The 22400-nt window shown below is 39.9% G+C and overlaps 1 protein-coding gene across 11 annotated transcripts in view; it reads right to left on the reverse strand.

Moving 5' to 3' along the window:
* The window catches only part of ncor1.S (nuclear receptor corepressor 1 S homeolog), a 120466-nt gene that overhangs the window by 47893 nt on the left and 50173 nt on the right, over positions 1-22400 (reverse strand). For all 11 annotated transcript variants that reach the window (NM_001088756.3, XM_041583024.1, XM_041583022.1 and 8 more), the window contains 6 exon segments: positions 1122-1289; positions 3538-3730; positions 6572-6686; positions 7043-7601; positions 11404-11530; positions 13454-13593. In NM_001088756.3, coding sequence (NP_001082225.1) covers positions 1122-1289; positions 3538-3730; positions 6572-6686; positions 7043-7601; positions 11404-11530; positions 13454-13593 — 1302 coding nt within the window.

Consider the following 22400-nt stretch of genomic DNA (forward strand, 5'->3'; position numbering starts at 1 on the left):
AATTAAAGTACTGGCACACAATAGCTTTGCAAATGGGTGATTCCCCTACGTGTTATGTCAAACAAAGATTCACAACGTTTCAGGGGCTGGCCCCTTCGTCAAGGCATAGCTTTCCAGAGAGCTCCTATAACTTTATAATCCCACCGCAAAAAGCATTGTAGGGCATGTCTTAAAGGGATTCGGTCATGATTTTTATGGTGTAGTTTATATTTCTACATTACACAGTTTGCAAATAATTCACTCTACAATTTAAAATGTAATTCCGGAACCAACAAGTTATTTTTTTATTAACAATTTTATTTATAATATTGGTGTATAAGCAGCCATCTCATTTTGTCTGGCCATGTGCTTTCACAAAAAGCACAGCAAGAAGTGGTGAAGTGCTTGCCTTTCCAACACCTGAACAGTGTAAGTAGTGCTTCCCATATCTCTTGTCTTTCACAAAAAGACTCCGCACTTAAGGATGGAACTGCTTTCTGGCAGGCTGTTGTTTCTCCTACTCAATGTAACTGAATGTGGGACCTGGATTTTACTATTGAGTGCTGTTCTTAGATCTACCAGGCAGCTGTTATCTTGTGTTAGGGAGCTGTTATCTGGTTACCTTCCCATTGATCTGTTAGGCTGCTGGGGGGAGAGAGGGTGCGATATCACTCCAACTTGCAGTACAGCAGTAGAGAGTGATTGAAGTTTATCAGAGCACATGTCACGTGACTGGGGGCACCTGGGTAACTGACAATATGTCTAGCCCCATGTCAGATTTCAAAATGAAATTAAAAAAAAAAATCTGTTTTCTCTTTTAAGAAATGGATTTCAGTGCAGAATTCTGCTGGAGCAGCACTATTAACTGAGGTCTGTGCTAGCATAGGTACTCTTTCTCCATACCTCCTAACAGCTGAATCATCAAACAAGGGACAACACCCATGCTCCACCCTGAGCATGCCAAATAACGCTGGACACTCCCCCTAACCACCGTTCACTTTACCACTGAGCCCCTTTCTGTATGAAATGCATCACAGTCCTGCAAAAACTGGGACCACTTGCAAGTATGTCTCTAGTAAGCACAATTCTGCTGAAATTAAATAAAGTGATGTAAAATCTCACATGAATGTAAATATAAATACCTGGAGGGACACAGTAACGAGACGGATTCATATCTACTTGTGGAGAAGCTCTGCCGACATCTCTAGGAGAGAGCCGGTATGGTGAAACAGACCGAGCAACATTTTGCATTTGTGCTTCATGCTCAAAAGGATGCTTGACTTCAGTGTAAGGCATATAGACTGATTTTCCTGTCAAAGAAAGTCACAGAACATTTAATTAGAAAACAAAAATGATCTTTGCTCTAAAGCTGACCGTACAAGCATGATAAAAATCATACCAAACAAAGCTTCTTACTATTTTCGGCACATGAATGCTGGCCGGATGATCATGACCGATATCTATATACCATGAATATCAATTGGTTAGTTGGTCAGGCAGGTTTGATAATTTCACCTGCAAATGCAGCGCTTTAGCCAGTGCATGGTGCATCTCCAGACAAGGCACAGTACTTGGTACAATGATCTATTCTTCCTATTTTAATAAGCTGAATGACGATAACATTTTGTGGAAATATTTGTCTTCCGCACCTTCAAACAAATTGCCACCTATGGTTCAGAGTCCAAAAAGGGCCGCTATAGATGATCTGACAGCTCTTATATATAAGAAATTCAACTAGTACCAAAGAGGACAGAATTGCTAAAGAGAGTTAATAGCGTTGCACAATCTAAAACAAAAATGAGTGTGAATTTTTGCTGCAATAAAGTGTGAGCTTGAGAATCACTTGTTGGTGTAATTAATTCATTGTGGTTTCAATTAACAAATAAATTCATTTTGTGAAAACTACAATTCAATGTCATTATTCAAAATATTCTGAAATATTAAAATTTGACAAACTCAATTAATTAATTCATGTTAAGAGTGCTTAAATGTTGATTGTCTGACACGCAGTTAACGCTCCACTAATCAATAGATTACCCGATTAAAATGTAACATTTAATTGCTCCTTAAAAAATACATAGAGGCAAAATTTACAAGTTAAAAGCATTTAAAAACAATTAGATGTGCATAGAATTTAAGGGATTACAGCATAATCGGTGATTCTTTATTCTGGTCCCACCTAGATCCTACTTCGACCTAAATGCCCTCAAATTCATTATATATATATATATATATATATATATATATATATATATATATATATATATATATATATATATATATATATATATATATATATATATATATATAGTATGACATGGGGATCACGAGAGAGTAGATGCAGTGCAGTAATTGCGGTGGTTATTATTGTAAATAGGAATGGAGGATAGACCAATAAATAAGTATCAATCCTTAAATAAACATCACTCCAGACATTGGTCCAATATGTGTGCCAACAAAAGTCAACTATCATCTAATGATAAATGGCCTATTCCCTAGCACTTGTATATCGCAACACCTTGCATTGGAAAGGAGCAATTGCCCAAGCAAAAAGTCTGAGTGCAGTAAGGAGGTGAATGGTCAGATGCACCGAATACGAATTCTGCTTTTTTAAACAGTATTCGGCTGAATCCTTCTGCCCGGCCAAACCGAATCCTAATTTGCATATGCAAACTAGGGGTGAGGAGGGAAGTTGCATTACTTTTTGTCACAAAACAAGGAAGTAAAACATTTTTTTCCCCTTCCCACCCCTAATTTGCATATGCATATGCGGATTCACATTCGGTTCGGTATTCGGCCAAATCTCTCGTAAAGGATTCGGCCGAATCTAAAATAGTTTAGTTGGTGCATCCCTAGTCGCATGCCAATATTTTTTCAAAAAAGAAAGGATTTTCCCACCATTCTGCCTCCCGCTGAGATTCTATCCCCCCCACCGAGCCATTCGCTATTGCTGTGAACTATAGATGGAGCTAAACTCCCAACATGCGTCTTGCCCGTGAAGGCTTTTTTCCCCCCCTCTATGAATTTTTTAAGGAGCTATTAAATGTTACGTGTTAATTGGGTAATCTATTGATTAGTGGAGTGTTAACTGCATATCAATCAACATTTAAGTACTACCAGCACTCTAACATGAATTAATTGAGTTTGTCTAATTTTCTATTTCACAATATTTTGGATAATGACATTGCGTTTTGGTTTTCACAAAATGAATTTATTTGTTAATTGAAACCACAATAAATTACACCAACAAGTGATTCTCAAGTTCACATTTTATTCCAGCAAAATACTATTAGTTGGTACTAGTTACATTTCTGAATGATGATAAACCCACAAAGAAGTTTATGAATCACTGCCTGCGGGTCTTCAGCTTTGCAGATAATAGATGCCAGGCATGTTCTACTATACTAGGGAATTAACCAAGGTATAAAAATGTTAAAAGCTTTGTATTCGCATTACAATTTCACATTGAAAAGGAATTCTTGGCTCAAGTCAAAGCAAAGGACTTGGATGTTTTCATATATTGTGAACAGCAACTGATAACTGAACTGAATAAATTACCTTCCCAATCCATATTTGGGCTCTTAGACATGTTTCCTGGGCTGGCTGACATTCTGTTTTCCAAAGTCAGCTGTTCTTGTCTCTGTCTTTGCTCTTCTAGGAGACTATTTTCATAGAGATGTCTCTGGTACATAGAAAAGTTGCTCGCTGCTATAGCTGTTCCCGTAGTTAAATTGCAAGGACTACAGGATGTCTAAGAAAGTAGTCATTAATAATCAATATCTGGTATTTAAATGAGTAGTGCATATATAAATACAAGTTTTGCATTCAGAAAATTGCAAAGAATGGGTCAGTGTTTAAAGGAACAGTAACACCAAAAAATTGATGTGTTAAGTAATGAAACACTTTCAGAAACACTACTATAGTTCATATAAACAAGCTGCAGTGTAGCAATGGTGAAAATTAAAAAAAAGGCTATATGGCACAGGTTAAATAGTGGATAACAGATAACACCATTATGTTCTACATAGCTTATCTGCTATCTGCTGTGTAACCTGAGTCTTTTCTCCTGCCCCCAGGCTACACAGCAGCTTATTTATATAAACTATAGTAGTACTTATCTGTTATCTACTGTGTATCCTGTGCTTGAATGCTGCCCCCATGGCTACACAGCAGCTTGTTTATATAAACTATAAGTTGTACTTATCTGTTATTACTGTGTATCGCTGTCTTGAATGGCTGCCCCCATGGCTACACAGCAGCTTGTTTATATAAACTATAGTGGTACTTATCTGTTATCTACCGTGTATACTGTGCTTGAATGGGCTGCGCCCAAGGCTATACAGCAGCTTGTGTATATAAACTATAGTAGTGACTTATCTGTTATCTACTGTGTATCCTGTGCTTGAAATGGCTGCCCCCCATGGCTTACACAGCAGCTTGTTTATATAAACTATAGTAGTACTTATCTGTTATCTACTGTGTATCCTGTGCTTGAATGGCTGCCCCCATGGGCTACCACAGCAGCTTGTTAATATAAACTATAGTAGTACTTATCTGTTATCTACTGTGTATCCCTGTGCTTGAATGGCTGCCCCCATGGCTACACCAGCAGCTTATTTATATAAACTATAGTAGTACTTATCTGTTATCTACTGTTGTATCCTGTGCTTGAATGGCTGCCCCCATGGCTACACAGCAGCTTGTTTAATATAAACTATAGTAGTACTTATCTGTTATCTACTGTGTATCCTGTGCTTGAATGGCTGCCCCCATGGCTACACAGCAGCTTATTTATATAAACTATAGTAGTACTTATCTGTTATCTACTGTGTATCCTGTGCTTGAATGGCTGCCCCCATGGCTACACAGCAGCTTGTTTATATAAACTATAGTAGTACTTATCTGTTATCTACTGTGTATCCTGTGCTTGAATGGCTGCCCCCATGGCTACACAGCAGCTTGTTTATATAAACTATAGTAGTACTTATCTGTTATCTACTGTGTATCCTGTGCTTGAATGGCTGCCCCCATGGCTACACAGCAGCTTGTTTATATAAACTATAGTAGTACTTATCTGTTATCTACTGTGTATCCTGTGCTTGAATGGCTGCCCCCATGGCTACACAGCAGCTTGTTTAATATAAACTATAGTAGTACTTATCTGTTATCTACTGTGTATCCTGTGCTTGAATGGCTGCCCCCATGGCTACACAGCAGCTTGTTTATATAAACTATAGTAGTACTTATCTGTTATCTACTGTGTATCCTGTGCTTGAATGGCTGCCCCCATGGCTACACAGCAGCTTGTTTATATAAACTATAGTAGTACTTATCTGTTATCTACCGTGTATACTGTGCTTGAATGGCTGCCCCAAGGCTATACAGCAGCTTGTGTATATAAACTATAGTAGTACTTATCTGTTATCTACTGTGTATCCTGTGCTTGAATGGCTGCCCCCATGGCTACACAGCAGCTTGTTTATATAAACTATAGTAGTACTTATCTGTTATCTACCGTGTATACTGTGCTTGAATGGCTGCCCCAAGGCTATACAGCAGCTTGTGTATATAAACTATAGTAGTACTTATCTGTTATCTACTGTGTATCCTGTGCTTGAATGGCTGCCCCCATGGCTACACAGCAGCTTGTTTATATAAACTATAGTAGTACTTATCTGTTATCTACCGTGTATACTGTGCTTGAATGGCTGCCCCAAGGCTATACAGCAGCTTAATTATATTAACGATAGTAGTGTTTCTGAAGCAAACATCAGTTTTACCAGTGCAGCACAACAGTATATTATATATTCATTACTTTAAAACACTTTCATATTTTGATGTTACTGTTCCTTTAATATGAAAACTCGCTGGCATACAACAATCATAACGGAACGTCTGCCTTTCTGTTTCTCTTTGACAAAACCGTAAAATTTGTAGTTGAGGTTTTTGACTTAAAGGGCACCTGTTGGGCAAAAATGTTATCCCCAATAAAAGGCGTGGGTTAATAGAGCCCGCACTCTGGTTGGGGGTAACAGTAACAGTTTTTTTTTTTTCACTGAAAAGTTGCTCCTGGTAAGAGCGGCCATGTTGGGGCATGCGCATAATGTTTTTAGACAGTTCACTAGAAAGAAATACTTTTTTTCCAATAACTTTCTATTTGCAGATGTTTTGCTAATATTTAAACTGAAAGTTTCATTTTTCACCTTCTTATGTCTTTCTAAAGCAGGTCTTGGAGTGGGGTCGCCGACACTTACTGTTCTAAATTAATACACTTAGTTGATACATTTCTTATCTTTGTCCCAGCTAAGCAGAATCCCGGAGTTTCATTAAAAGCAATTGTTAGAATGGATACAATAGTTGCTAATATTCCACAGAATAAAAAATGGAAAGCAATTGAAAAAAAAGTCTTTGTTTCTGGTGAACAATCTGAAAACAACTGATCTGAAAAAAGTGTTTGGTAAGTGAACGACCCATTTAAAGCAAAGATGCTTTAAAGCAAAAATGGCGGAGGGGTTCCAGTAGGCAACGTGATAAAGGATACATGGTTTCTTATGTACGCCGAGGCAGCATTTAGTGGTAGACAAGTATTTACCATTGGAGGTATTACAGCAGCTCGGTGCTGTAACTGTTGTAAATCCATTGGTCCTTGTTTTAAAAAAGTTCCCGCCTGATTCAGCAGGGAAGGCTTTGAACCGAAAGAATACATCCTTTAAAAAAAAAAAGAAAAAAAGAAACATTTACTGAAAAAGGCACAAAGTACAGTGCAAATAAATGTACACATAAAGGAACACTGATATTTTCAAGAATTATATCTACTGTAACAAAAGCCATTATGTAGCCACTCAAAAATATAAATGTTATTGTGAAATAAATAAAAGTTACTCCATGGCCAAAAAACACTGCATTGACCAAAAATGACTTTGCAAAACGTAAAAATATTTCAAAATATAAATATATGTAACATTTAAAATTACAAAATTTGGCCACCAGAGGTCAACATATAAACATATTTCCTGTGCACTGTGGGATAAATATAGAACACACACTTCCCCTTTAATCTCACCTTGGCCTGTCAGGTTCTCCATCAACCTCCTCATCAGCACTGCAGGTAGCGCTGGAGTCATTGTCTGACTGTGACTCTTGCCTGGCCTGACTAATGTTTTGGGGTGGTGCATATCCCATATCAGCCGCCTCTGCTCTATCCATTAACCTTTCCATGGAGTCATCCTCTTTGGAGTCAACCTCTGTTTTCACTTGTGTAGTACTCTCAGTTGGTTTTGCTTCTGTCTCATATGGTTCTGCTTTAGTCTGTACTTGGAGATTAAGTGCTGATTTTAGTTCTGCACTCTGACTTCTCTCTTCCACCTCCATTGTCTGCTCATTCTCTGTGCTTATTTCTTCCTTCACTTTAAGCTCTGCATATTGAGTCTCTGGGGGCTTTGTATTTTCTACTATAGGAGAGGGAGATGAATCTGAAGCAGGTTTGCTAGCAGCATCTTGTTCTGGAGGAGCTTCCATGGATACCGAAGAAGTGGTTCTATCAACAGAGTCATCGCCTAATCTGGCTGCTTCAGCAGGGGAAGGAGATGGGGCACTTTCAGTGTCTGAACTGTTTTCTGCACCTGAAGAAAACAATTATTATTATTACGCACATAAACACCAGAAAACCAAAAACCTGAAATAACAGGATTTATGTACTTACCGTTAAATCCGTTTCTCTTAGTCGACAGGGGGACACAGGAGAACTATGGGGTAAAGCTCCACCCTCCAGGAGGCAGGACACTTGAATGCCAGCTGAAAGAGAGCGTGCCTAGGCTACTCCAGTTTTACCCCTAGCATTTCCCCTTTCACATCAGTTGGAACCAAAGTCAGGACACAAGGAAAAAACAGAACAGGAACGTCATTGAAATGTAAACTATGTACATGCATGAACCTGGTGGGCAGTCCTGTGTCCCCCTGTCGACTAAAAGAAAGGGATTTAACGGTAAGTACATAAATCCTATTTTCTCTTACGTCTCCTGGGGACACAGGAGACCTATGGGGACTTACCAAAGCAGCCCCACTAACAACAGGGAGGGACACAGTGTGTGTGAATGCAAACCATTTTTAGGCCTGCACCACCGCTTGTAGTACTTTAAGACCAAAGGCCGCTTCCACCGATGCAAAAGTATCTAGGCGGTAAAACTTAGTAAATGTATGAATTGACGACCAAGTCACCTCTCTGCAGATCTGCTCCACCGAGGCAGAATTCCGCCAGGCCCAGGATGCTCCCATGGCTCTTGTAGAATGTGCTTTTAACTGAATGGGTGGAGACTTTCCCTTTGCAATATATGCTCTCCCAATGGCCTCTCTGATCCATCTCGATATGGTTGCCTTGGACGCCCGTTGGCCAATCCTTTGGCCAGATGGAACAACAATTAATGATTCCGATCTCCTAATTTCCTGAGTGCGTTTGGTGTAGACTTTAAGTGCTCTAACAGTGCTCCTAACTCCGACACTCTCCTTGCCGATAATATAGCCACCAAAAAAAACACCTTCCAAGAAAGCCATTGTAGACCCACTGACGATATTGGCTCAAATGGTGGATCTAAGAGAGATGTTAACACTAAGTTCAAATCCCAGGTGGCCGGTGGTTGACTCCGTGGTGGGGCCACATGTGCCACCCCCTGAAGAAAGTCCTTGACTGCACTATTAAATGCTATTTTCCTTTGGAATAGGAGTGAGAGAGCTGAAATTTGTACTTTTAGAGAATTGAGCCACAGACCCATGTCAAGGCCCTTTTTTAAGAATTAAAGAATAGCATCCACCGAAAACTTCTCCATTGAAACATCATTCTGTTGACACCAGGAGTAGTAACGTTTCCAGATTCTATGATATATCCTTGCAGAAACTGTTTTTCTGGCCTGAACTAGTGTGTGGATCACATCCTCTGAGAACCCCTTCTTTCTCCAAATGGACTTCTCAATAGCCATGCTGCCAAATTGAAGATGGGCCCTTGCCAGAGCAAGTCCGCCCTGCGAGGAAGAGGAATGGGCTCCTCTACTGACATATCTTGAAGGTCGTGAAACCATGTCCTTCGTGGCCAGAAGGGAGCTATCACGATTGACACTAGATCTGACTGGCGGATCTTTTGGAGTACTCTGGGCAGCATTGGTATTGGTGGGAACACGTATGCTAGATCGAAACTCCAGACTTGGGTCATGGCGTCGATCCCTTCTGCAAGTGGATCTCTGCACCTTGCAAAGAACCGGTTGACTTTGCGATTGGTTATTGAGGACGTTAAGTCTATTTATGGTTGTCCCCATTGCAGAATTAAATTCTGAAACACCTCGTGATGGAGTTCCCATTCGCCCGGATCTATCTGATGCCTCCTGAGGAAATCCGCTTGCACGTTGGCTACTCCTGGGATGTGAATGGCTGACAATTGAACAGAGTTCTTTTCTGCCCATTGTATGATTGTTTCGGCCTCCTTTAGGGCTCCCTTGCTTCTGGTTCCCCCTTGACGGTTGATGTATGCCACGGCTGTGCAAGACCGGCAAAGCGACTGTCTGACCAGTAGAAAATTTAGCTTGACATTTGACACAAGCAAAATAACAGACCTGTGTCCCCCCTGCTGCCAATGCAGCTCGTCCTCCTCCCTGGGTCAATGGCCCCCCTGTCCTACCTTCCGCCATGTGTCCGGACCAATGCTAAGGATATAGCTGGTATAGCTGACTGGTGCTGTGATAGTCACCACTTGCGGGATATAACCTTGCTAGACACCGGCACTGTCTGTAAGAATTGCTCTCTCCAACTGCATTCAAGCTCTCTGTCTGAGTGTCCTTGTCTGCTATGTACCATCCGTGTCTCAAAATGGCTGCCGCCTTATCATGCCGCTCTCACACCAGAAGCGTTCCTGTAATGGCGGCCACCTCTCCCTCGCCCCTCCGTACCTGCCAATGACTTTACAATGTAACAGTAGCAGCTAGCGAGCATGCGAGACACCGGCGCATCCATTAACAGCGCGGTAACTGGAGAGGAGGAGAAGTGCTGGGGGGAATGGACACTGCCCAAAGTAGTGGAGAGAGCAATACAGTAGGCACATAAATATGCACTTTTCTTACTGCCATACTTGACGCGGTTCACGGCCAGAGTCCCTAATTCCCCTCAGGAAACAGGTTATGATCTGGAGGGCCCCAGGCTCACAGATATTTCCTGCGTAGGGGGGGTTAACTGGTGTGGGTGCAGGGAACCCCTGACCCAAGTATAGCTCCAGGTGTCAGCTCTAATAGCTGACCAGAGTAATCTTTCTCATTGGGTCTCACTAGAGACCAGCAGGTCCATCCTCCTGTGGATAGGACACTTGTTAAACTAATGCGAAAGAAGAAGTGCTAGGGGTAAAGCTGGGGTAGCCTAGGCATGGCCTCTTTCAGCTGTCATTCAAGTGTTTTGCCTCCTGGAGGATGGAGTTTTACCCCATAGGTCTCCTGTGTCCCCCGGAGACGTAAGAGAAAGTTTAATAATCTCAAAGCAGAAGACGTGTTTCTAGTTTAAAGGAGAAGGAAAGCTACAGAGGCATTTTATTGCCAATAGATTAGCTGTAATAGTGCAAGCTATAACACAATATTTATTCTGTAGAATGTTTTACCTTAGTAAAAAGCTCTAGAAGCTCTCTCTGTTTGTTTAGGATAGCAGCTGCCATATTAGCTTGGTGTGACATCACTTCCTGCCTGAGTCTCTCCTTCCTCACTCATAGCTCTGGGCTCAGATTACAGCAGGGAGAGGGAGAGAGGAGCAAACTGAGCATGCCCTAGCCCTGGAGGTTTAAGCTGAAAACAGTAAGTCTGATACAGAAGCCCATGAGTACACAATAGAAGGAAAGAAATGTGCTGTTTCTTTTGACCGAGGACTCAGAGCAGCATTACTTTGAGGGTTTACTGGTATATTTAGGTGGACTTTCTGATAAGGCTCACTTAGTTTTAACCTTTCCTTCTGCTTTAAAGTGATTTGTAAAGTTGTAGTGAGTTCCTACCAGACATTGACGTGACATCTGAGCAGAGCAGCATTATAGGTAAATAAGATACATGGATGACATACAAATTCCTTACAGATATTACCCTGGCAGGAATCAAGAATAGAATCCCAGTCCTAAAAGGCACATCTATATTTTCAGACTAGTAAATGATACTTGTCGGTTGCGATGTCTCACTAGATGCAACTTTTGTGTACTATACTATAAACATTTTAAAGTCACTAGTAGTGAATAAAATCACTAATCAAATTCTGCATAAAGGCTTATTGCTTGCTTCCTTTAGGCAAATTCATTCAAGATGATTTCTGAACAGAAGACGAATAGGACTATATTTTAAGACAACTAAGTGGAATAAAATGTGCTGCAATTTTAATAAAACCAAAACCAGGAAAATAATTTAGAGCAGAATTTACCTTCACTGTCTTCAGGGTTTTCCTCCTCATTAGAGGCTTCATTTTCATCATCTTCCTGTGCAGATACAGTAGAAGCAATACTGTCACATTGAGACACATCGCGTTCCTCTCGAGGCCTCCGGGATGACTTAAAAAATAGAACAGAGCCATGTAAATATACAGGTATGGGATCATTTATCTGGAAACCAGTTATCCAGAAAGGACTTTTTAAAATAACATAAGAAAAATTCGGATTTTGATAAATAACTCCCCTTTGATTGGACCTCAGACTTATTGTGCTGCACAGTTTCTAAGGCTTATGGGACCGGGTTTTTTTTGCCCGTCGCTACCATCAGTAAGAAAACAGGGGCAAATACTGGTGGACAAAAAGCCCATAAGCCACCTTAACAACATCTGCCTTTGTCAATATTTTTAAACATAAAGTGGGCAGATTTCCATCTAAGCTGGAGTTCATGAGGACTGGGCAGAATTCTTATACTTTAAGAATACCAGAACAACAAATGTTGGAGAAAAGATTTGTATGCGGATTTGTAATTAAGCACACAAGAGTATTCAACTGCACTGGAGCAATCTCAGTCGACAAATGCACCACAACAGGAATGATATGTCAATCTTGTTAAAGCTGCAGCAGTGTGTACTGGTTTGAGTTTCTTCTTTGACTAGTATTGTGCTGTAACGTGGCATTGTATACAATACTCATACAATTATGAACCAGGTTTTGCCTACATGTGTTTAAGGGGTTGAGATGCTTTAAAGGGCATGTAAAGTCTAAAATAGAATAAGACTAGAAATGCTGTATTTTGTACACTAAACATAAACTTACTGCACCACAAGCCTAATCAAACAAATAATTTATGCTTTCAAAGTTGGCTACAGGGGGTCACCATCTTGTAACTTTGTTATACATCTTTGCAAGACCAAGACTGTGCACATGCTCAGTGTGGTCTGGGCTGTTTAGGGATCGTCATAAACAAAGCTGCTTGAGTTCTGCATGGCTGGGAAGTAAGGCGGGGGCTCCCCCTGCTGTTCATAAGTATGATTGTTTCCCTGCAGAGCAGTTAGGGACCGTCTGACAATTTCTATCCACAGCAGTAAATGAAGGGAGAATGTCACTGCACACAGTCAGGTTTCTTATAAAAACGGTACACATTTTTTAATTAAAGTATATTGGAGATAGGTTTCTTTTTCATTAAAGAAAGTAAAAATTGGATTTTATTTTTTTGCCTTTACATGCCCTTTAAACATTTGGTGAATGTAATCAAATATTTAAAATTCAATATTTAGTTTATTGTAGGGATGCACCGAATCCAGGATTCGGTCTTTTTCAGCAGGATTCGGCCGAATCCTTATGCCTGTCTGAACCTGAATCCCAATTTGCATTTGCAAATTGTGGGCATGGCGGGCTTTCACTTGACTTTTTATCACAAAACAAGCAAGTTAACCAATTTTTTTAAAATTTTTCCTTTCCTGTCCCTAATTTGCATATGCAAATTAGGATTTGGTTTGTTATTCGGCCGAATCTTCCACAAAGGATTCGGGGATTCAGCAGAATCCAAAATAGTAGATTCGGTGCAAGCCTAGTTTATGGCGTGCTAAATTCATTTATTGTTCTAGGTCTTTTTTTCCCCCCATGAGCCATATTCAAATATAAATAGAATTGCAGAGAAACAAGCAAGGGCTGTGATTCGCCATTTGGTAGCCTCTTTGTAAACTGATATCTATAGGAGGCTGTTTAGCAGTCAACTGTTTTTATGAAACCAAATCATGCCTCCAATCCAGGAATTATTTAGAAATAAGCAGCTGCTTTGAGGACACTGGGAGCAACATCCAAGGGTTGGTGAGAAACATGTTGATTATGAGCCATTGGTTGGGGATCACTGGTCTAGGTTATTAACTGACTGGATAGAACCATCCTATCATCAGCTAATTACCAGGAGAAAATCACTTTATCCTTACTTTGGTATCTCTGTAGGCCTGCGTATTAAGCATGTTCTGATATATATTTTCCATTCAGGTATACCTATTACCTATACTCAATATCATTACTCACCTTCTGTTTGTGCTGCTGAAGCAAATTGTCTAGATTGTGTCGTCTTTTGTAGTTAAAGTAGAAATTTTTACACTGGGATTCACTTTTTGATCCCACCATCTTTGCAATCGCTCCCCAATTTCGACCATGTTCGAGCAAACCTGTGGGGGAAAGAGCAATAAATATCCATACTCTCGAAAAGAAAATATTTCACATTAAGATAGCCATCTGAGCAATGATAGGAGGAACAGCAGCATAAGGTTAGGCAGGTACAAAGCGGTTTATTTTCTTATCAGAAAATAATCATAACATGGTCTTTGAAGGCTTTTTATCATTGGGCCATAAAAGCATTTGCCAGATGCTTTTACATAAACTTTCTTAAACCCAAGTTCCTATGAAAGAGGGCTGCCATATTTGTGCAGCAGGAGTCCTTTAGCATTAGAAAATCTAACTGCCAGGTTAAGAAGGGACAGTCAGGTTGGCAAAACAGGTTTAGGAATTTCAAGTAACACTTCCAAAAGCAAAACTATCAGCCAAAAACGATCAACATGACCTATGAGTGAATTTTAATGTAGATTACTATTTTGAAACGATATTTGTGTGTGTCAGTATCACACAAATGGTTTTTAATGAAAGAAATGGATTTGTCCCATATCTTTCAATTTTCTTGCAGGAAAAAAAAATTGTTAAGTGAGGAAAAACATGGATGGAAGCCTAGTCCTAGAAGAACAGTTTTATAGAAGCCAGTAGGACTTCTGCAAATAAAGCATGAAGTCCTATCTTAAAGAAGACCAACCATGGTGCTTGAGGTGAGGGCCAGAGCAGTGTGGAAAAGCGGAGATCTGTCACATTGCATGCTTAGGAATCAAACATATTGGGGCAAATTCACCAAGCGCCGAAGCGCCTAACGCTAGCGTCAATTCGCTAGCGTTGGGCATTTTCGTTACTTCGCAAATTCACTAACGAACGCTGGCGTAGATTCGCTAGTGTTACTTCGCACCCTTACGACTGGCAAATTTCCGCTACGGACGTAACTACGCAAATTCACTAACGCTACTGAACGCTACCTTTTACGCTAGACTTCCTTCGCCACCTCAGACCAGGCGAAGCGCAATAGAGTAGATAGGGATTGCTTCCAAAAAAGTTCAAATTTTTTCTAAGTCCCAAAAAACGCTGGCGTGTTTTCTGTATTATGGGTGATAGGCTGAAAAAGATCGAGAATTTTTTTTGGGGCTCCCCTCCTTCCCCCCTACATTTCCTAACTCATGGCAACTTAACTATACAGTGGGCTCATGTGTAGGGCAAAATAAAAATTTTATTTGCTGTTTTGAAGGTTTCCCAGGCATTTGTAGTGATTCTACGTATTCCTCCATTGAAATTTGAATTTGGCGCCGTATGCAAATTAACCTTCGCTAGCGTAACTTCGCTTCACTTAGCGAATCAACGCTAGCGCAACTTCGCAACCTTACGCTACCCCTGTGCGCAACTTCGGATTTTAGTGAATTTGTGGAGTGCTGGCGAATCTACGCCTGGCGAAGTTGCCCCTGGCGCAACTACGAATCTTAGTGAATTTGCCCCATTCTGTTTAGACAGTCAATAAATAGGTATGAAGCCGACCAATTCCTCGGGACCCAAGTGTATGTCCAAGATGGAAGTCAAGCCAAGCTGCCATCACTCCTGTTCTTGAGACCTGTTACATAGGCACAGGTGAGATGGGAAAGCTGCAAGTGATGTTGTAGGGGAGGCCTATGCACTAAGACTTCCTTACAGTTATTAATATTTAAAGATGCAAGTTACTTTAACTCACAGACAGATTGGGGGGAATTCACAAAAGTGGAGAGAGGCCATTTTTGGAGTAAAAGTGGTGATAAACTGGTGTAAAATACTTTCTCCATATTCACAAACAGAAATCCGCCTAAATTCCGACTCAACTGCTACTAATTTTTTTAGTAAAAGAAAGGCAGTTTACAGACACTTTTATGAATTTATCTTTCAAATGACATAAGAATGGAGCAAAAACAACATTTTCAAAATGGAGTAAAGCTCAGTATAAAGGTGGCCTTAGACGTAACAATTAAGATCTTTCTTGGAAAAGATGTTTCCAAGAAAGATCGTTTGTTTCAATACACACGTATAGAGCTGAATGGTCAGATATACATATAGAAACAATAGAATTCTACCTGTATCTGACCATTCAGCACTAACAATGCCCGATCTTTGGGGCGTCTTCAAAGGCACCCAATCAAAATTTTTGGTCCAGCCTGATCAACGAGCCAACCGATATCCACATCTTCTGACAATATTGGTCGGCTCTTTTCCCACCATACACGCACATAATATCATACAAAAATTTGTGTTGTACGATATTATCTGTGCGTCTATGGCCACCTTAACTCTTCCCCATGGGTCAGATCAATTCTAAAATAAACTGCTCTTTGGTTCATCCAATCTTCACTTCACACCTCGTGTAGGTTCCCCATTGGGGAATTATCATATTGATAGGGATCAGCATTTTAGTCAGGGCACAAGTTTCTGTCTAACCCTAGAGGTGTAAAAGCCTCATTAACAAAACAAGTAAAACACGGATTAAACAAAAAAAAAAGTTTTTTTTGTTTTTTTTTTACAATTTGATATGTTTTAAACTCCCACTTGCGTTATTTTACTAGTTTTATCTTAAAGAATGAGGCAATATTAGCAATTTGAGTGAATATATTATCTAAAGGAAAAGTAAAGCCTCCCAGCCAATTTTTGTGTTTTAGCAGCACTTAAGACACTTGACCTAAGATACTAAAACATATTTCTGATTAAAAATGCCTATATGACTATATTATAAAATGGCAATTTTGTATTTAGACCCTTATGTCTTGTGACATTAGTGGAATTACACAAACATATAGGCATATTTAGAAAGTCCAGGTTATTCTGAAAAAAAATTATGCATAATTTTCCTAGGTAAAATAAATTCCCTACCCCAAAAATTCTAATTTGATGGCTGCCTGACAGGTTTACTAAGAGCTAAAGACAAATTTAGAGAAAAAAAATCATTAAAATGTTCTGCAAAAGACAAAATCTGAAAAGTGTTTGTTTAAAAGATAAATTCAAGAAAGTGGAGATAGAGGTTTGTGAATTTCGTGGGAAATCCGGCATTTTTATTCAATATCATCACTTTTGTGAATACCCCATTGAGTCAGCAGCTGAAATAGTTGGAGAAATATTGGGTTGAGCAACATACACGAATAAACTATTTATATCCCCCGATACTATGACAAAAATAATTAACTAATTCTTAACATCCACTGCAATTTATATGCATGTTTATAACAATTACAATGTTGTAAAAACACGCATTGCAGACTCCTAAAAACATCCACCATTTCAATTAACCTTTTTTTTTTTTACAAGGAGATGGGTTTGATATTAAGAGAATTACAGGCATCATTAAATAGCATAAGGTATGGGTTACATGTTATGCGAGTTACAGGAGGTCTCAATCAATGAATGGATATGAGAATAAGCGAATAAACGCACACCATGTTTGGCATATCTTTGGCTCATCCATAACCTTTATAGTTAGGGATATTTAAAAGAGAAATTGAGATGCATTTTACAAAACCAGCCTTAAAGGAGAAGAAAAGCTACGGAGGCATTTTATTGCCAATAGATTAGCTGCAATAGTGCAAGCTAGAATGCTATATTTATTCTGTAGAATATTTTACCATACCTGAGTAAAAAGCTCTAGAAACTCTCTGTTTGTTTAGGATAGGAGCTGCAGTATTAATGTGGTGTGACATCACTTCCTGCCTGAGTCTATCCCTGCTCTGGGCTCAGATTACAGTAGAGAAGGGAGGGGTGGGGGAAGAGGAGCAAACTGAGCATGCTCTTGCCCAGGGCAATGAGGTTTAAGCTGAAAACAGGAAGTCTGATACAGAAGCCCATGAGTACACAATAGAAGGAAAGAAATGCAGTATTTCTTTTGACAGGGGACTCAGAGCAACATTACTTTGGGGGTTTACTGGTATATTTAGATGGACCTTTCTGATAAGGCTTACTTGGTTTTAACCTTTCCTTCTCCTTTAAGAATAATGCAGGCAGCAATATTCAGAGACACTCTGCAAATGGTCATTGTTGTTTGGGATTATTGATCTATTTTTCACAGCAACTATTCAGTCTGCAATGTCATTGGGTATTTATACACTAGGGTTCAGCTCACCCAAGCAATCAGGGAGAGGTCTGGAACATGAATAGGAAAGGACCTGTATGTACATTCTATGCCACTATACAAAAAATAGTTTTTGGGTGGAGAATCCCTTTAAAGTGCAACCTTTACAACAGACCATCTAAAGCAAGCTATATACAGTCATATGAAAAAATGTAGGATCTTAATTCTTTGGAGTTTTGTTTATCATTGGCTGAGCTTTCAAAGTAGCAACTTCCTTTTAATATATAACATGCTTTAAGCAAACAGTAGTATTTCAGCAGTGACAAAGTTTATTGGATTAACAGAAAATATGCAATATGCATCATAACTAAATTAGACAGGTGCGTACATTTGAGCACCCAACAGAGATATTACATCAATACTTAGTTGAGCCTTTTGCAAATGTAACAGCCTCTAGTCGCCTCCTATAGCCTTTGATTAGTGTCTGGATTCTGGATGTGGCTATTTTTAACCATTGGTCCATATAAAATCTCTCCAGTTCAGTTTTCAGTTAAATTTGATGGCTGCCGAGCAGACAGTCTGCTTCAAATCATCCCATAGATTTTCCATGATATTCAAGTCGGGGGACTCCAGAATATTGTACTTGTCCCTCTGCATAAATGTCTTTGTAGATTTGCAAGTGTGTTTAGGGTCACTGACTTGTTGGAATATCCAGCCCCTGCAGCATAACTTCAACTTTGGGACTGATGCTTGAACATTTCCCAGAACAATTTTTTGATATTGGGTTGAATTCATCCGACCCTCGACTTTAACAAGGGCCCCAGCCCCTGAACTAGTCACACAGCCCCACAGCATGATGGAACCTCAACCAAATGTGACAGTAGGTAGCAGGTGTTTTTCTTGGAATGCCGTGTTCTTCGCCATGCAAAGCGCTTTTTGTTATGACCAAATAACTTTTGTCTCATCAGTCCAAAACACTTTGTTCCAAAACGACTGTCTAAATGAGCTTTTACATGCAACAAGCGACTTTTGTGTGAGTGCAGAAAGGGCTTCTTTCTCATCCCCCTGCCATATTCATGTTCTTTGTGCAAATTGCTCTGAATTGTAGAACGATGTACAGATACACCTGCATCTGTAGCAAGATGTTCTTGCAGGTCTTTGGAGATGATCTTTGGGTTGTCTGTAACATTCTCACAATCCTCCGCATATGTCGCTCCTGTATTTTTCTTGGCCTGTCAGACCTGCGTTTTACAGCAACTGTGCCTGTGGCCTTCAATTTCCTGATAACATTCCTTACAATTAAAACCGACAGTTTAAACCTCTGAGATAGCTTTTTGTAGCCTTCCCCTAAACCATGATACAGAACAATCTTTGTTTTCAGATCTTTTGAGAGTTGCTTTGAGGATCCCATGCTGTCACTCTTCAGAGGAGAGTCAAACAGAAGCACAACTTGCAATTGGTCACCTTAAATACCTTTTCTCATGATTGGACACACCTGCCTATGAAGTTCAAGGCTTAACCAGTTAATCCAACCAATTTGGTGTTGCCAGCAATCAGTATTGAGCAATTTACATGCATTCAAATTAGCAAAATTACACATTTCAGATTTGACTTAATTTCATACAACTGAATACTGCTTCATTAAAAATCTTTGTTCAGAAAACACCTCAGTACTCAGATGTTCCTGGGAAATGAAAGACATACCACGGTTATCTTTTTTATTATTGTGCAGGATAAGCGGGGTTCCCAAACTTTTTCATATGAATGTATACATCTTCCAAGCCAAAATCTGCCTATTGTACACTGTATCACTTACATGAAAGCTAGAGCAGCCAGCCAATGTTATTATGCCACTTTTTAGTGGACGGCTTAAGTTTCCTACCCTTAACTGGTCAAACATTACAATGTCCAAGAAAGTACAATACACAGCACAACATGTCCCAGAACTAAGTAGTAAGTAATGTTGTATAATTACTGCAATTATTCATTTGTTTTTTGTGAAAAAGCCTCATATTCCCTTTGTGACTGGGCTGGCGTGGAATGCACAATGGAAATTTAAAGTCATCCCTGCTGCTTTTGCTACATAAAAATTCTGCAATCATACAACAATATGGTACTCTGTAAACTACAGCTACCAGCAGGGCAAAAAATCCTAGCAAGATTTATTTTTTTAAGAGCAAAAGAATTGCTCTAAACCAGTGATTCCAGACCAGTAGCTCGTGAGTAACATGTTGCTCACCAACCCCTTGGATGTTGCTCCCAGTGGCCTCAAAGCAGGAGCTTATTTTTGAATTCCAAATTTGAAAACAAATTTTGGCTGCATAAAAACCTGCCAAACAGAGCCTCAATGTAGGTTGACAATCCACATAGGGGCTACTAAATGGCCAATTAAAGCTAGGGTTGCCACCTGGCAAGTATTTTACAGGCCTGGTCGGTAAAAATAATGGTTGATCCCAATGTTATTAATAGGAAAAAAAAGAAATTTATAGGAATGCCAGTATTTTTTTCCAGAAAAGGTGGCAACCCTAATCACAGCCCTTATTTGGCACCCAGAAACATTTTTCATGCTAGTGTTGCTCCACAACAACTTTTACTTCTCAATGTTGCTCACAGGTTCTAAAGGTTGGGGGATCCCTGCTCTACACTATAACCCCATGGAACCAAATGTTTTTCTCTCCCATTTCTTTCTGGCCTTCCAGTCACCTGGAATGAACTAAACTTGCCCTGGGAGACCAAAAAACGCCTCCTGGCCTGGCTATTCATGCTGTGAAACCACATAAATGCATTAGCTGAGGATTAGCAAGAGCCATTTCAGTTAAAGACTTTTCTCTCTTTATTGGTATTACCAGAGCAGTGATTACTTTAACAACTATATCTGTTTACATAAATGAGTCGTTCACAATCAAAAAATATATACAGTATACTTTAATACTCCAAAAGTAATTGCCTTTTAATAATCTTTCTGCATATTTCTCAAAAGTTTGTGTTTTAATTGAATTAAAATTAAAAAGTCTGGTTGCAGAGTCCAAATTGTTATATTGAATACATTAGTCACCACATTTCTCAGCAGCTACAAACCCCTGAACCCTGACTTGATGCTTTGCCACCAACATTTGTAAAAGTTAAGTTATTATTTTCGGCATACTACAGTATTTAAAAACAAAGTTTTGTGAATTACAGCTTTAAAAGGGCTTGTTCACCTTTGAGTTAACTTTTAGTATGACATTGAGAGTGATATTCTGAGACAATTTGACAATTAGCAATTGGTTTTGATTTTTTATCATCTGTAGAGTTATTTAGCGTATTATACAGCAGCGCTGCAGTTTGCAATTTCCATTATCTGGATGCTAAGGTTCAAAATTCAACCATGCATTCATTTGAAAAAGAGACTGGAATATGAATAGGGAGGCCTGAATAAAAAAGGGGAGTAATAAAAAATAGCAATAACAATAATAATAATAGCCAAACGAGCGGATCTTTCCCCGATATGCCACTAACGGCATGGCTATAACAGGGGTAATCTGAACGTTCGGCCGTATGGCCAAACGATCAAATTACGATGCGCCAAGGGGCTCCGATTGGTCGGTCGGGTAAAAATCCAAACTTCCCGATCAATATCGTGGCCAGATATCGATCGGGAAGACCCATCGGAAGCCCCCATACACGGGCAGATAAGCTGTCAAATCGGTCCAAACGACCAATATCAGCAGCTTTATCTGCCCGTGTATGGCCACCTTAACTGCCAGTTGATCCAGAGGATCTCCAATTTGCCTCAGAGGGGGAAAAATTCCTTCCTGACTCCAAAATGGCAATGGGACCAGTCCCTGGATCAACTTGTACTATGAGCTATCTCCCATATCCCTGTATTCCCTCACTTGCTAAACACCATCCAACCCCTTCTTATACCTATCTAATGTATCAGCCTGTACCACTGATTCAGGGAGACAATTCCACATCTTCACAGCTCTCACTGTAACAAACCCCTTCCCAATATTTAGCCTGAACCTCTTTTCTTCTAATCGGAAAAGGTGACCTCGTGTCAGTTGGAAAGACTTACTGGTAAATAAAGCATTGTCTCCAAGAATCATGGATTCCATGCATCCCTACAAACAGGCATCTTTTCCAAGTGAATATGTAAGTAACTACCGTAATTAAAACTAGGGATGCACCGAATCCAGGATTCGGCCTTTTTCAGCAGGATTCAGATTCGGCTGAATCCTTCTGCCCGGCCGAACTGAAACCAAATTTGCATATGCAAATTAGGGGCAGGGAGGGAAATTGTGTGACTTTTTGTCACAAAACTAGTATAAAATGTTTTCCCCTTCCCACCCATAATTTGCATATGCAAATTAGGATTCGGTTCGGTATACGGCCAAATCTTTCGTGAAGGATTCGGGGGTTCAGCCGAATCCAATATAGTGGATTTGGTGCACCCCTAATCAAAACCATTCAAATGTGTCTTCAAAGTAGGGATGCACCGAATCGACTATTTTGGATTCGGACAAACCCCCGAATACTTCGCAAAAGATTCAGTCAAATACCGAACCGAATCCGAAATCCTAATTTGCATATGGAAATTAGGGGTGGGAAGGGGAAACCTTTTCTTAAGTTTGGTGATTTCCCTCCCTGCTAGAGTCCTGCGCGGGTCCATTTTTTGGAACCGGTACCAAACTCGCAACATGCATTCTTACCCGCTTGGACCCGCTACCCGCAAGTACCTTATCCGCAACCCGGACCCGCTGACCATAAAGAAACAGGAAGTGCTGTCATTGTAAACCGGAAGTGACATCATCGGAAGTAGGCATGAAC

Source organism: Xenopus laevis, chromosome 2S (assembly GCF_017654675.1).
Source record: "Xenopus laevis strain J_2021 chromosome 2S, Xenopus_laevis_v10.1, whole genome shotgun sequence".
NCBI classification, from domain to species: Eukaryota; Metazoa; Chordata; class Amphibia; order Anura; family Pipidae; genus Xenopus; species Xenopus laevis.